This window comes from Carassius carassius, chromosome 1, assembly GCF_963082965.1.
Source record: "Carassius carassius chromosome 1, fCarCar2.1, whole genome shotgun sequence".
NCBI classification, from domain to species: domain Eukaryota; kingdom Metazoa; phylum Chordata; class Actinopteri; order Cypriniformes; family Cyprinidae; genus Carassius; species Carassius carassius.
The window spans coordinates 26,947,260-26,963,662 of NC_081755.1; the positions used below are offsets into that span (position 1 = coordinate 26,947,260).

The window sequence follows — 16,403 nt, forward strand, 5'->3', positions numbered from 1 at the left end:
AGTGGCAACTAAATGTAGTTAAACCCACAACCCAGCGTCCTCTGCTGAGCTACCACCTTTTACTCAGTATTTTTATGCAGCCCTCAATTTAATCGGGGCAATGTAAGTGATTTTTCCCTCTATCTAAAATGTTGAGCCTTGGTAATTTGCATATAAAGACAAGTGTATAATTATTATTATTATATATTTTTTATTTTTTTATTTTTTTTTGTGTGTGTGTATTTGCTGTACCAGACATGTGACCTTTATTATAGGCACCCGAAATAATTAAGGCCTGTATCATGCAAAAAGTTGTGTTCTTTCAGTTTGAGAAACATCATTTGATTCTAGATGATTTGAATGATGGGCCGGGATAAAAAAAAAACCCTGTGGACCTTTCAAGATTTGTTAATATTTTATAGGATTTTGAGTCTCGCAAATAGATTTGGGTTGGGTTCAGTGCTGTTGTAAGGTATTTGTACATATAGCATTCTCTCTCTTTTTTTTTTTTTTTTTTTTTTGCTTTGTAATGAGTGAACATTATTGCGTTTTGTATTTTCAGTTGGCTAAGCAATATTCTGCTATAGCCAAAATGATTGTGTTTGTCAATTAGGGACATGTTTTTAATTTGGTAAGGTTTAGTTTTTTTTTTAACTCCTTTCCATGTTTGTTTATTTGTAGAAATGGCAAAATATATATATATATACATTTGTACTACAGATTTGAAACATTTGGACGTTTTCTATAGCAAGAGATGTTCTTTCCCTGCAATTTACAATTTGAGCAAATAAACCTTCTCTTAAACAGAATTTGTGTTTGTTCTCTTTGTGGGTGTACATAATTGATATATATTTTATTAGCAATTAAATACTTACGTAATTGTTTTATTTCTGTGACTGCGTCGCCACATGTATATACGTATATTCATCATTCGTCAGTTTGGGTTTACTTACTTATGGTGATACGAGATTGGACAGAGTTCGAGGCAGATCAATCGATGTGTCGTCTCAGGTCGGTGATAGGCTAGTGATGTCTAACCGGAGCCAAAATGGCAGCGTTGTTTTATTTCCAAACATCATCTGTACTCAAACGACTTATTCAACCAGGCATCTAATCATTTTTGTTACATAATATTCTCGTTATTTTCATTTGTACATTCGTTTTGAGGATGTTTGTTGTATGTGGTCGTTGATCAAGAGAGAAGCGGGTCCGTGAATGACAAGACCCGGCCCGTTCAGTCTTGGTAAGTAGAGATACAATTTAAACAAGAGCGCAACAAAATATGCTTTTCTGCGGGCGGCGTCAGTTTCTACTTTGTGACACGTTTTCCTGTGGTTTTTGTAACAGTGTTTCTCAAACCCGCTCACATGGAAAGTAATATAACAGAGAAGACAGGGCTGTGCCACAGTCGTGCCTGTCAGATGTGTTTACAATGACATAATGTGCTTTCAACCGTTTTATTCGGTTTAAATATAAACGGGTTATTAATTACTGGAGATCGTTTATATTGCTTGTCCCGCCCATGTTCACAGTATTCCCGTTATGTATCAGCTTGCCGAACATGAGACATAATTTATAAACATAACGCATGTTATAAAATGGACCTTTTATAGCCTAGAAAATGTATTTGAGTTTTAAGAACAAACATTGAGTTGATAACATAATTCACAATATGAACAAATGTGGTTATAAACGGCTGTTTAAATTATTTTCAGTTGTTTTTCTAATTATTTTGATATGCTGAATCTCTCTTTTTGTGTTGAAAAAGCATACTTTTATCTTCAGGTAGTAGGATGATGATATTATGATGTCACACATGACTATGATGTAATGTGCCTTTTGTTTGTGTTTGTGTTTTTCCAAATTCTGCCTCTTTCAGCATTGTCGACAATGAGAGTTCTCCTACAATAGTTGCTGCAAATGAGAATGGAGGATATGTCTCTGTCAGGCCTGGATAACACCAAGCTAGAGGTAAAGGGTTGCAGATAATGAGTTTAATATATGAAACATACAGAACGGTATATATCCGCTTTATTGTTCTTGAACAGTTTGTGTTTACGAAAGAATTGTATGATGCATGCTCATCACTAAAATCCACATGGCAAAACATTTTTTATCTTTTTTCTCAGGTCCAATAACTAGCCTGTATCATAGACAAATAAGATGCATGATGATAAGTTTAACATTTCTCTGCTGTTGTTGTAGGCCCTGGCTCATGACGTTTACTCGGACCTAGTGGAAGATGCCTGTTTAGGGCTGTGCTTTGAGGTGCACAGGGCGGTCAAACAGGGCTATTTCTTCCTGGATGAAATGGACCAAGAGAGTATGAAGGATTTTGGTGAGTCAGTCATAAAAATAAACAATTACAATTTTTCCAAAGCCTGGGTTGCATGCTTTTACAGTGGCTACGTTTACATTAACTCTTTTTGGTTCAATCGGACTGAATTCATTACGATTGATGAATCTGATTGTAGTGTTTACATGAACACTAAATAAAGTGATCAGGTTGATGTGTGGGTTTATATGTCACAAGCTACAAATCGGAATAGATTTTTTGACGTGCACACTGCTCAAATAATGAAAGTGAAAGTGACATAATATAGAGTTTCTCACTGATTGCACATAATAATCACTATCCTACACGGTTTCTTTATTTGTTTTAATATTTACCAGTTTATGGATAAATATACTTGTACATATAAACCGCTGTGCTGCTCATATTTATCACGTAAAAAAAAAAAAAAAGCTCCTCCCCACTCCCAAACCGTGTTGCCTGTGGATGAGTCTCCAAAACAAGGGTGTCCTGCTCACTTCACAGCTGCCGAGTGAAAGAGTTTTATAATGACAGGACACACATTTATACAACACTTTATTCAAAAGTAAGAGCCGCTTGTTCTGTGCGTCATATCGTCATTACGTTATTTCTGCGTCATTGCACATGCGCAGTCCTTTCAGTTTCGTGGTTCAATCCGATCGAGTGTTTACATGCATGCTCAATCGTGTTAGAAGAGGAATAAACCACCCCCTTCAATCCGGTCGAAATTTCATTCTGATCGAGCGTAATCGGATTGATTAAGCTGTTTATATGAACGTTTTTCAGTCTGATTGAGCCGTCAATCCGATTACAAACAGATTATTTGGGTGCATGTAAAAGTAGCCTGTGTGTCTCTACCTTATGTTCCCTCTGATGTAGAAATAGTGGACCAGCCTGGTGTGGACATCTTTGGGCAGGTGTACAACCAGTGGAAGAATAAGGAGTGTGTGTGTCCCAACTGCAGCCGGAGTATTGCAGCTTCTCGCTTCGCTCCTCATCTGGAGAAGTGTCTTGGCATGGGCCGCAACAGCAGCCGAATAGCCAACCGCAGGTCAGCGGGCTGTGAGCTCACACCAATGAGCTCATTATTCAGTGAAGGGAATGCTTAAAGCAATAGTTGACTAAAATGATTTACTCATCCTAATGTCTGAACTTTGTTGTTTTACTTCAGTGTTTTAGTCTATTGCCATGTATTGGTGGGAAAATGAGTTGGGGGTGTCACATTTCTAACAGTTATTTTCCAAAGATTGCACTTTCTGCCAGACAAAGAGATTTTATTGATCCCTGAGGGAAAATGCTAGTGACGTTTCAAAGCATTGATCATTCTACTGTTTCTACAGAATAGCCAGCAGTAACAACACAAGCAAGTCAGAAAGTGATCAGGAAGACAATGATGATATCAATGACAATGACTGGTCCTACGGTTCAGAAAAGAAAGGTGAGTTTATCTCTTTCCTCTTACTTCCTTCACCACTATTTGTCTCGAAATGTTGCTCTTTTATATATTATAGGCCTGATTTTAATAACTCATGATAACGTGTAATCGCTTATTTTCACAGCCAAGAAGAGAAAGTCAGAAAAGGTATAAAACTTTTATCAGATATGAACTTGTGGAAAATGCAAGCCAAATATTCTAAATGAAAATACATTGAAAATGATATTTAAAATAACTCTGTTTGTTTTAGAATCCAAACTCTCCCAGGAGATCCAAATCCCTGAAGCACAAGAATGGTGGGTTTTGTTCTGACTGAATCTAGCTTTCAGGAGTTGTTTAAAGGTAGTTCACTGCATGACAGAGAGCAGGCTTCACTTGAATGTCTTGTGAGTCTTTTTGTGTGTTGTCGCTCTGCAGGAGAGCTCAGCAGTAATGTCAATCCAGACTTATATAAGGTGAGATGATTAATTACTTTATTATGTATAACACTGGTTCTTGCTTTTTCTTTTACATCAGTTACGATTGTTGTTTCTCTGTCTCACTCATTCACTCTTGCAGTATAACTACAGCTCTGGCATCAGTTACGAGTCTTTGGGACCTGAGGATCTGCGCTCCATACTGACTACGGTAAATTATTATAAATTATTATTATATTCATACATAGAGAATATATTATTATATTAAGAATTTATTATTAAGAGTATATTATATTCTCATATACTCATTTGATTTAATTTAATATTATATAGACTTAATTCATCTTCAGTGCACAGTGCTGTTGCACTATGGGTATCCCAAATTTGAATCCCAGCTGGAGGACCTTTCCTGATGTAGTGGTGTTAGAATAAAGTTTTTTTGTTTGTGTGTGTATGACCACCTCAAATGATTGTATATGCATTCAGTGGTAAATTAATGTCAACAATCATTTTAGTTACATTTCAGCTTTTTTGCCGTTAAATAGTGTTACTGGCATTATGCAATCTCTCAGGCACTGGAGTTTACCTCTTGCTAACATGCTCTCTCTCTTTCCGCAGCAATGTGGGGTCGTATCAGAGCACACAAAGAAGATGTGTACTCGGTAAGAATTCAGTCCATATTTGTGAACCAACAGGAAACCATGAAAATAAACATCTGTGATTTATTCTTACAAATGCACACTGTGGTACACTCACTGGCATTTAGAGTTTGTATCCATTACCTTATTGACTGAATGTCATCACGTTTGTGGTCTTTCCTGCCAGCAAAGTAAAGTATTTTTCCACAGCAGGCGTATATTATGAGAAATAAAAACTTACTGAAAGCTGCAACATCTGTGAAACCAGTCTAGGAGATATAAGGGCTTTGCACATTTTATGCCTGGCCTAAACATCTTTTTATTTTTTTATTATTCTATGTTAAGGCTACTTATAACCATGCACTGAGGAACATTTAGATGTAGAGATGTAGCTTTTGAACTGTTCGGCACTTACTGTATGAACATATTTTCATAACAAAAATGAAGAGCATACTGTTGTAATTGTTTAAAAAAAATTCACTAATATGATATATTTGACAGCATGAAGATGAATAAGTGATTAAAATGCTCATTTTTGACTGAACTTTTGCTCTAACGAAGTCTGTCATGTGATCAGAAGTACAGTGAACTGGTACAGTCAAAAGGGATGTAGTTTTTCACTGTTTCACTGAGTGTCAGGAATGTGTATGTGTTAGTGGGTGCTGCTGCTTAAGAGCCAAAGATTGATTGTGCATGTGATGTGTGAATGCATGATCTTTTTCATTCATGTAAATGGAAATGATCATGTTATGTTGGGACTGATTTTACGGAACACAACTGGCAACTACATATATACCCCATATTTTTGATTGGTGTTCACCTTTCAGTTTTCTTTCCCGTGTCATTTCATTTGGCCTCACTTTTGTTAAAAAAATTAAATTGAAATAATCTGTCTCCATTTTAATTGGACATAAAAGTGCATCATCATTTCCCAATTGGACAGTCATAGGTTGTTTTAAAGCACTGCCTGTTTTACGGAGCAAGAGACTTCTTGAACATCAGCCAGCACTGAAACCCTTTTCCCTAAATGCTAATATCTGACCCTAGAGCCCCCTTTCCAATTCTGCTGGTAGTGTTCACCCAGTCTCTTGCCTGTCATTGTTTCTAGTGCAGTGCATAATGCCACGTTGTGTCCTGGCAGGTCCCAGCGGTGTCCCCAGCACACGGACGAACAGAGGAGGGCAGTCAGGGTTTTCCTCCTTAGGCCGTCCGCGTGAGTTTCACCCCTTCTCCCAACCCTGACCTCTTTCTGTCAGAAAACAATTAGTGTACCCACCTGCTTTCCTCTCCTTTCATCTCTCTCTCATAATATACCTCTTTTCATCAAGCTTGTGATCATTTGTAGCAGCTGCACAAACATAAAGGTGAAAAACTAATAGGTCCTAGTATTGAGACTTGAGGCACACCATCTGGAGTCAGTGTACAGCTTAGTCCACTGTGATTTTTTTCTTTTTTACAATGAGGTTTTATTTGTTCACAAACTAGTAATAAACAACACAAGCATTTATTAACCTTAGTTGTTACATTTATTAATACTCATTTTTAAGTCAAAATTTGCATCTATTGTTAACATTGGTTAATGCATTGTGAACTAAAGGCTGGAATACACTACACAATGTTTTCCCAGATTTTTTTCACAATCTGCAGTCTGGAGGAGCCAACATTAGTTGGAGAAAGCCACAGTCAGTCTGCAGATTTTGGGCAGTCCAAAGCTAACAAATTTCACAGGAAATCATGCAGTGTATTGTGTGCAGACTTCATGATTCCACCCAGACGGTGCATATCAAACATGTTTAATATTTTGAGCCAATTTTTTAAATCACTGTTTTCCATTTAAAGGTGTTTCCTAGCAACAAGAATGGATTCAGTTTGATTTTGTGGAGTTCTGAATGCCTTTAAACTTTAACAGATTTAAAGGTTTAGTGAAAAATGAAAATTATTAACCCTCATGTCATTCCAAACATGTAAAACCTTTGTTCGTCTTCAAACCACAAATTAAAGGGGTCATATGATGCGATTACAATTTTTCCTTTCTCTTTGGAGTGTTACAAGCTCTTGGTTCATAAAGAAGACCTGTAAAGTTGCAAAGACTAAAGTCTCAAATCCAAAGAGATATTCTTTATAAAAGTACAGTCAACCACGCCCTCCTAAAACCGGTTGTTTAAACACGCCCCCACATGTGTCTACATCATGATGTAGGAAGATTTGCATAACGCCACCCAAATGTTCAGGCAAAGAAAGAAGGCGTAACTTTTATTCTTGCTATTGCCGCCGCTGCCATGCAGTGGAGATGCTTTGTGTTTTGTTGTGAAAGCCAAACTACTTTGTTTGGCCTTTCAAAAGAGGACACAACTAGAAATCAGTGGTTAAGTTGTATTTACAACACTGTTCCGGGACAGTTCAACCCTAATATACAGATGTGTGCTGCTCATTTTATGGAGGATGAGGACTGTTTCCTGAACCAGTAGCATACAATGTGTCTGTGGCACAAAGGCTGTTTCTATAAAGTTGGGCAGTTCCAACAGAAAGTCTGGCGCTTCTGACTCACAGCATGTAAGTACGTTTTTAAATAATTTCCAATGACGATTAATACACAAGTTTTGAGCAGTGTAGAGTAGCGTTTGTTGTTTCTCCAGTCACAAATGCAGATATTGTTTATGCAGTGTTCTTTTTAACTGAATCGTTTGAAACGTTTGTTAATTTGCATGTGTTGTGAGGATATGCAGCGCATTTTGTTAATGCATGTGTTGTGAGGATTTGCAGCGTTTCTTAATTTGCATGTGTTGGGAAGGATTTGCAGCGCGTTTCGTTATATGCATGTTGTGAAGGATTTGCAGCGCGTTTCGTTATATGCATGTGTTGTGAAGGATTTGCAGCACGTTTCGGTATATGCATGTGTTGTGAAGGATTTGCAGCAGGTTTCGTTATATGCATGTGTTGTGAGGATTTGCAGCACGTTTCGGTATATGCATGTGTTGTGAAGGATTTGCAGCGCATTTCGGTATATGCATGTGTTGTGAGGATTTGCAGCGCGTTTCGTTATATGCATGTGTTGTGAAGGATTTGCAGCACGTTTCGGTATATGCATGTGTTGTGAGGATTTGCAGTGCGTTTCGGTATATGCATGTGTTGTGAAGGATTTGCAGTGCGTTTCGGTATATGCATGTGTTGTGAGGATTTGCAGCACGTTTCGATATATGCATGTGTTGTGAAGGATTTGCAGCGCATTTCGGTATATGCATGTGTTGTGAGGATTTGCAGCGCGTTTCGTTATATGCATGTGTTGTGAAGGATTTGCAGCACGTTTCGGTATATGCATGTGCTGTGAGGATTTGCAGTGCGTTTCGGTATATGCATGTGTTGTGAGGATTTGCTGTGCGTTTCGGTATATGCATGTGTTGTGAGGATTTGCAGCGCGTTTCGGTATATGCATGTGTTGTGAGGATTTGCAGCGCGTTTAGTTATATGCATGTGTTGTGAGGATTTGCAGCACGTTTCGTTATATGCATGTGTTGTGACGGATTTGCAGCACGTTTCGGTATATGCATGTGTTGTGACGGATTTGCAGCACGTTTCGGTATATGCATGTGTTGTGAAGGATTTGCAGCGCATTTCGTTATATGCATGTGTTGTGAGGATTTGCAGTGCGTTTCGGTATATGCATGTGTTGTGAGGATTTGCAGCGCGTTTCGTTATATGCATGTGTTGTGAGGATTTGCAGCGCGTTTCAGTATATGCATGTGTTGTGAAGGATTTGCAGCGCGTTTCGGTATATGCATGTGTTGTCAAAGTCAAAGTCACCTTTATTTATATAGCGCTTTAAACAAAATACATTGCGTCAAAGCAACTGAACAACATTCATTAGGAAAACAGTGTCAATAATGCAAAAATGATAGTTAAAGGCAGTTCATCATTGAATTCAGTGATGTCATCTCTGTTCAATTAAATAGTGTCTGTGCATTTATTTGTTGTGAGGATTTGCAGCGCGTTTCGGTATATGCATGTGTTGTGAGGATTTGCAACACTTGTGTTGTCAAACTGATAAAAATGTTTTTTTTTTTAATTTGCTGGTGTTTTTTCAATATGCATGAGTTTTCTTAAATTGCAGCGCGTTGAGCTCTCTCGGCCACTGTAAGTTACTCCTAACAGTACATTGACTGAACTGCTAAAAGAAAACTGATGATGGGATGTACACGAGCAGAGCAGCTGGACTGAGTCTTGTCCCGCCGGGACACGGCATCACAGTATGTTAAGGGCTGTAACATTTCCTTCACATGCTTGAGGGATATACAATTCACTGGCTATGACCAATCAGCATACACCTCGCTTTTCAGAATGATGTGCTTTGTAAAAATCAATGCGTTTCAGAATAGCAGGGCATAGAAGAGAAACAGTAATGTACATCATATGTAAAATAATGTTTTTTTTTACTTAAATGTAAACAGCTTGTGCGGTTCTGTGGATACGTTGTTTTCGTTCAGACCGCGTGGAGCAGCTGACACAGAACAGCATACGTTGTTTACATTCAGTGGATACTCTCCAAAATGGTGCCAGTGTGACACGGAGGAGGCAAATTTCTGAATAAAGTCGTAATAATTTTTTTTTTTTTTCACAAAAAAAAAAGTAATCTAATAGCTTCGTAAAATTACGGTTGAACCCCTTATCTCACATGGATTATTTTACCGATGTCCTTTCTATGTGTCTGAGCCTTGATCGAGGTAATTACATTGCTGTCTATGGGAGGGACAGAGAGCTCTCAGTATTCATCAAACATATCTCAATTTGTTTGCTGAAGAGGTTTACGGGTTTGGAACAACATGAAGGTGGGTAATTAGTGACAGAATAAAACTTTTTGGGTGAACTATCCCTTTAAGGAGATGATGCCAAGTTTTTCTCTGTAACCATTTCTATGTTGGCAAATGTTTAGTGCATTTAAATTTGATTGGTATAAAAATCTGTTAAGCAATTAATAGTCATATAATGTATTCCAGACCCAACATGAACAATGAACAACTGTATTTTTATGAACTAAAATTAACAAAAGTTGATGTAAAAAATGTATTGCGAATGTTTTGTGCATTAATTCATGTTTGCTAATATTTTAAGTGATGTTAACAAACTTTTTTTCAAAGCTTTTGTAGACTAATTTACATTTAAGGCACTTTTCAGATGCAGTTATCCAGAGCAAGTAAAAAAAAAAAGTAAAAGAAGTTCTTGGGCTTCAAGATTTTAATAATGCTTGATGAAAACTCAATGTGCCATATTAACCTGTAAAATAAAGGGTGACGAAAGAAACTGTGGCAGCTCATCTGCAAATATCACTTTGGTTTAAAATCCATTGATTGTTTCTTTAAACTGAGGTCTTTGTTAAATGTGTGCTTATTCAGCATGTCTATATGTAGTCCTATCTTGCTTTCTGTTTGATAGGTCGACGCTACCCGACTCTGAAACAATGCTGGAAAACGACGGCTATGATGCCCCTGATGGCCAGCTAATCATGTCTCGCCTCCAGTGGGACGGCTCCTCTGATATCTCGCCATCAGACTCTGCATCTTCAAAAGCCAGTGAGTTTTTCATGAACGATTTTAAAAACGACACACTCTGTCCATGTTTTTTTTTCCACTTATTCATCGTCTCGTTTTCAGGCACCAATAACTCTGAGTCTAAGAGACCTAAGAAAAAGAAAAAGCCCAGTACACTGACTCTGACTACCACTGGAGGTGGAGGAGAGCGGGACAAAGGGCAGGAACGAGAGAGAGGAGACCGAGAGAGAGTAGTAGGCAGTGGGAGCGGGAGCAGTAGCTCCCAGAACCCACTGGGCCTGTCCAGTCGGAAAAAGCGACCAAAACTGCCCGTTCCCCCTATTCCTAGCATCTACGATGACCTGAACTGAGGAACATGCAACATATTTACAAACAGAGTTTGTGATCATAACTTTGATGAGTTCTTATGTGATCTCCGGTCTCCACCATTTCAAGGTTTATGAACCAGATGAGACAAACTCTCTGTTGAATGTGTGTAAGAGAGAAAATATCTGGGGACCATTTCAGAAATTTGCATCTGGGGCACAAGAGAGTTCATTTGTTACGGCACAGAGTTGCACAGTGAAAAGTGAGTGTTTTTGTGATTATTTTCTTTTTAATATATTTTTTTATCTGGATGTGAGCTGGAGCAAGCATTTGTTTTTATTTTACTATGCAGCTCACTGTCATTGTGTTACTGCGTACTCGTGTGTGTGTGTGTGTGTGTGTGTGTGTGTGTGTGTGTGTGTACACATGAGATATGGTTTACAGTGGCTCTGAAAATGTGACATGGTGTGCATGGTGAATGTTGGACAGATTGTATGAATGTGAATGGGATGTTGCAAAAATGTTGTTCCCTGGTGGCTCTTGTTATACTGTAGGTTCATCTGTGCAATGTCTTCTACTGGTTTTAAAGGGTATCTCTCTTTCATATCGTCTCCCTAATGTTACTGCAACCTGTTGATCTCTTCTCAGCTGCTTTCTGCAAGCAAAACTGCTATTCATACGCTCTGCTAAATAATGGACTTGCATAGTTAGTTAGATAGTGCCAGTGACAGCTTTTTGCCAAATCTGTGGATACACAATCTTTTGCCTTTTGTGTCTCTTTTGAAGTTAATATTCTTTTTTTCGTCATGGCTAATATTTCTTGTCTGATACTCTTATTTATTTAGTCAATGTATTTTTTTTTATTATTATTATTAAATCATGGCTTTTTGACTCCTTGATCTGTTACATATGCATTTTCTCTGAATACAAAGTTTAAATGGCTGAAGAGTTCAGTGAGCCTTACAGCACTTATGTTTGATGTCAGCTTGCTTTGTATAAAATATGTTTGGTTAAAAAAAATCTGAAATGAAAATAGCAATTGAAGATGCACTTAAATGGATAAAATCCAGCCCTTATAGGCGCCTTTTTGTCTGTCTTTTCAGTAAAAAAAACTCATTGAGCTGTCATTTGTGAACTTTGTTGCTGAAAGTTTAAATGATCTGAGAGTTTCTCTGAATGTGAATTCAAATGTCTGCATGATGGAGAAAGAAAAAAAAACCATGGTACAACTTAGGATATACCATTGCTGTGGGTGGATGTTTCTTCTATGATGCTCAGTTATTGCTCTGGCTCTCAGTGAACTGTAGTAGCTCTGTAATAGTCTAAATAAACATTTCTCAGGATTCGATGTTCTAACACTCATTCTGTGTGTTTGTGTGTGGATCAGAACAAAAAAATTCAAAGATGAGCAATTTTATTCTGAATTACTGCATCAAAGCAAAAACAAAAAGCATTTTAATTAATGAGGTGCTAGTTGCCTGTTATAGCAAGAATGAGAAGTTAAGACTAGTTTCCCCATAACATGTAAATATTGCTGACAATTCTGAGAAAAGTGACCCATTCATACAAGAACCATCAAACTTGTCAGAGAGCATTAAGGTTCCTCTACACCCGTTTTGATTTATCTACAGTAAATACATTGCTTATATACAGACTTTACACAGGAGAAAAAAAAATATTTGCTTTGTTATCGGCGTCACATTTGAAATGCCTATGAATGCAGTGAGTTTTCAGCAATCTCTTTAGAATACTCCAGTATGTTTGCATGTAAAATCTTCATCATGTATAAAACTCATGTCCTAAATGATTACTATGAGCTGTAACTCGCAGCAGACATGCTAAACCAGACTGTTATGTAGAAATAAGTGTGAAATAAATACAGATTTCAGTGACACTGGCAAAAGAAAAAAAATAAATCCTTCAATCACAAACATCAAAAACGCGTTTGAGTAAACTGATGTCTCAAAATATCAGCTAACTAGCACGTCACATCTGTTATTTGTGTACTGAGATCTGAACATAAGACATTTTTTGCTACTATGGAAGATAGTGGTGCTATTACCAGTGAAGAACAGAATTGATAAAACCCAATCAGTCGACACAAATTGCGATTCCTCTAAATGAAAAGCCCAGTCAGATGTGGGATCCTTCCTTCACTTTACAGAGAAGCTACACTTTAGGATGAGCTAAAACAATTATAAAGCTATGTTTTTCCCCCCAAAAGCTAAATGACATAGCAGTGTTACTTTGTGCTGCTCACAAATGAAGCTGAAAGCACTAGCACACATCTCCTCACACACACAACTTCAGTCATCTGAATGGCACCAGAACCCTCGAGGGCTCCCTGAGAACTTTCTCGGCTATCACTGATTGATTACTTTCAAGTCCTATCATTTCGTTTTCCTTCTTCCCTAATACGGCTTCATTCCGCTGTTCATTCGTCTTCTCATCGACTGTGCATGCCAAAGATGAGGAAGCTGAAGAAGACCGTGACCCCAACCAAAGAGATGGTGGCCGGAGCAGTGAACAGCTGGCGGTAGTTGATTCGGAAGTACCAGATGACGGCGAGCAGCACCACGAACACGGGGATCACCAGGCTTCCAGTGCTGAGAGCCAGGCCGGCCGAGCGCAGCCCCCCACTGAGCATGGAGCCCCTCCCAGCTCGAGGGGTCTCCTCTGCGGCCGCCTCACGCAGAGCCTGGGCTTGAGAGACGTGACAGTGGAGGACGCTGTTGTGGGTGATGTTGAGGGACAGGAGAGAGCGCTGAGGGTCCTGCAACAGCTGACCCTGGTAGATGAGCTTAATCTGATGCTCACGGCCAGAGAAGTATTTACTGATGGAGAGACACAGAGAGAGGAATCATTTACAAACAACAGAGCTGTGTGTGCAATTAAACCCAAACATGTCCTTTTAGAAGAAACACATAAAAATCTATGTGTATTCTGAATACAAATACCAAGGCAATTTGAAGCAATTAGATTTTTTTCTTTTTTTACAGTTGGGTGCATAAACTGCTTAGACGGTCACACTTTAAGGTCCAATTCTCGCCATTAACAAACCATTTTGCCTCAAACTCCTAATTTGTCGCTTATTAATAGTACATAAAGTAGCGGTTACATTTAGGTACTGGGAAGGATTAGGGATGTAGAATATGTGCTTTATAAGTACTAATAAACAGCCAATATGTTAATAATTAAGCATGATAATAATAAGCAACTAGTTAATAGTGAGAACCGGTCCCTATAATAAAGGGTTTTTAGATATTTTATAAGAACTCCCCTATGTTTAAAGTTTAAACAGAAACTTAAGTTCAAATCAGACTTTAAAAGAAAGTCTTTTTGGGATTTGTCCTATTCCTCTATGAGAGTTAACTTTATTATTTTGTGTGTGTTTGTCTCACCTTTTCAGCAGTCCAACAGTGTCCTGTGGTCTGAGTACTGCCAGCTCCTCCGTGTCATTCAGGAACTTCAGTCTCACAGTGATACTGGCGGCCTCATCCTCTGCCTCGTCTTCTGTCGCTTCCTCCTTCCCCTCTTCTTCTTCATCACCCTGGACATAGCTCACTTTCTTCCTCCCACCCTGAATATCCAGCAGCTCCTCTCCAGGCACATCCTCTCCCCCATCCGGCCGGGCCTCTCCCTCTTCCTGCTTCTCCTCCTCCGCGGGCTCTTCGTCCTGCTGCTCACTGGGTTCTGAGCTGGGCGGGGGGTTCGCGTAGCTGTCGTGACCCCCAAGGCCGATGAGGGAGGCATGGGCGCCCACGGTGAGAATGGTCCCCAGAATGTGATCTCCACGGTCGGCCACGTGGGTAGACAGCCAGGCAAAAACCATGGCCAGGAACAGGATGACCACGCCGCCCAAAGCCGTGGCCTCCTCGCCGAGCCCGTCAAGCACAGTAAGAGCACACACCGCCATCCCAGCCCCTCTCCACCTGCGCAGACAAGAAAGAGAACGATCAAGTTAATCTTAACCATCTTCATAACCCTTTTTACTTCAATCATGTGACAAATTTCACTGCAAAAAGAAGAAAAAAAAAGGGCTTTTCTTGTCTTGTTTCTAGTCAAAATATCTACAAATTCTAAAATTAAGATGCATTTTCTAGATGAACAAAATTACATCAGATATTTAGTCTTGTTTCCAGGGGGGGAACTAAATTAATTGCATATGTAAAAGTATCTCCCAATGGGGTGAGTAAAGTACTCGTTTTAATATTGTATTTACCCCACTGGCAGATAATTGTACTTGTTTTAAGCAAAATGCACTTAATTTAGTTTCCCCCCCTGGAAACAACACTAAATATCTTGTGTCATTTAGCTTATCTAGTAAATGCCTCTTAATTAGAATTAGAATTTTTGTCTTGTTTCTAATCAAAATATCTACAAATTCTAAGCAAGTTGTGTCTTTTCTGCAGTGTAGTCAATATTATCCAATTGGATAAATGAGGCTCAGTGATGTCAACCAAAAAGAAGGTTGTTTTAGAGTTGATTTCTGGATGCGAGACATTTCTCTGAAATAGGGGTTATTAAGGTTTATTAAAAGTAAAACCTGATGGAGGGGAAAAGAAACATGGTTTCTTGAAATAAAATATACATAAAACAGACTTATTAGACATAACAGAAACTAATAAAATCAATGACGACACAACAAAATTACAAAAACTTTAACTGGAATTCAAAAGAAAATGGAAAAATGAAAACTAATTCAAAAGATCAAAAACTATTTATAGTATCTCAACGGATCTATTGATAAGTCTCTCATAATAAGACCAGAAAAGTGCATTAAAAAGCAAATCAAGCTCAGAAGTCATTTGAATTTTAGTGACCTGCTTGAATCTGTCATCTAAACTAGGTACTTGTTGTTATTGAATGTTATTGGACTTTAATTATGAGTTACACTGTTAGAAAGCATCAACTGTCTGGCGGGATCATCTCGTAAAGCATTGGTCTGAGTGAGTGAGTGAGTGAGTGAGTGTGAGTGTGAGTGTGAGTGTGTGTGTGTGTGTGTGTGTGTGTGTGTGTGTGTGTGTGTGTGTGTGTGTGTGTGTGTGTGTGTTTGAAGACCCGCAACTCGTTACCTAACACAAAGTGACACACTTCTAGGCTGCATTAGGAAATAAGCCCGATGACATTAAGTACTGAGTGACATATACATGTCTTGCATTTAAACTATAATTCTCCTCTGTGAGCTAGGTTTTATATTAGTTCATTAATAATACACTATTATCAGACAGTTTGTACATTTTAGATGTTCGCTCGCGATTTCCGCTCAAGTCTTGAAATCTTGAACAAACCTTCATCTTTACACGTTTAATGTCACCCGCAGGGCCTAGAATGATCTACAGTCGATACAAGACACAAATTAGACGAAATGCCGAACAGAAAAAATATATACATTTAATGAAAAAGTATCTGCTTTGTTTTGTCTGTCTGCAAGGGAAGGAAGCTAACCTAATCATGTAACGTTAGCGGCGATGTAAGGGCGACCTTGATTCGCAAGTTTTAACAGAACATGTGTTCTTTAAACAGACATTTTAGCTCATTTACCTTCTCTTACTTCAGATCATTCTGGATCGACGCTGTTTTAATCCCTACACCGGCTGAAAGACGAAACGCTTGGATCAGAAATAAATAAACACACGTACGACCTCACGCGCACGCGCACGCATACAGCTGACGCTCCGTCAGAGTAGGAAGGGTCACGTGGTTGGCGAAACAAAAATTCTGAATCGCTCACATTCTCTCTTCAGTCTTAAATAAATTAATAAATTAATA

The 16,403-nt window shown here is 38.6% G+C and overlaps 2 protein-coding genes across 4 annotated transcripts; one reads left to right on the top strand and one right to left on the bottom strand.

The window, feature by feature from the left end:
* Positions 1–963: 963 nt before the first annotated feature.
* atxn7l3a (ataxin 7 like 3a) lies at positions 964–11,977 on the top strand. Of its 3 annotated transcripts, none has more exons than XM_059553359.1 (13): positions 964–1,222; positions 1,859–1,950; positions 2,185–2,317; positions 3,173–3,344; positions 3,634–3,731; positions 3,853–3,875; positions 3,979–4,024; positions 4,146–4,183; positions 4,287–4,355; positions 4,763–4,806; positions 5,924–5,995; positions 10,210–10,346; positions 10,428–11,977. In XM_059553359.1, exons 2-13 carry the CDS (start codon positions 1,900–1,902, stop codon positions 10,673–10,675), a joined length of 1,131 nt encoding a protein of 376 aa, XP_059409342.1. In that variant the 5' UTR covers positions 964–1,222; positions 1,859–1,899; the 3' UTR covers positions 10,676–11,977. The 3 variants fall into 3 exon arrangements, with proteins under 3 accessions (XP_059409342.1, XP_059409337.1, XP_059409348.1); XM_059553354.1 differs by having other exon boundaries at positions 964–1,219; positions 1,829–1,950; XM_059553365.1 differs by lacking the exon at positions 5,924–5,995 and having other exon boundaries at positions 964–1,219; positions 1,829–1,950.
* A 51-nt stretch (positions 11,978–12,028) lies between these two features.
* tmub2 (transmembrane and ubiquitin-like domain containing 2) lies at positions 12,029–16,331 on the bottom strand. Its single transcript, XM_059553368.1, has 3 exons — positions 16,176–16,331; positions 14,033–14,563; positions 12,029–13,465 (listed from the first exon to the last, which is right to left on the bottom strand). Exons 2-3 carry the CDS (start codon positions 14,545–14,547, stop codon positions 13,078–13,080), a joined length of 903 nt encoding a protein of 300 aa, XP_059409351.1. The 5' UTR covers positions 14,548–14,563; positions 16,176–16,331; the 3' UTR covers positions 12,029–13,077.
* Positions 16,332–16,403: the final 72 nt, after the last annotated feature.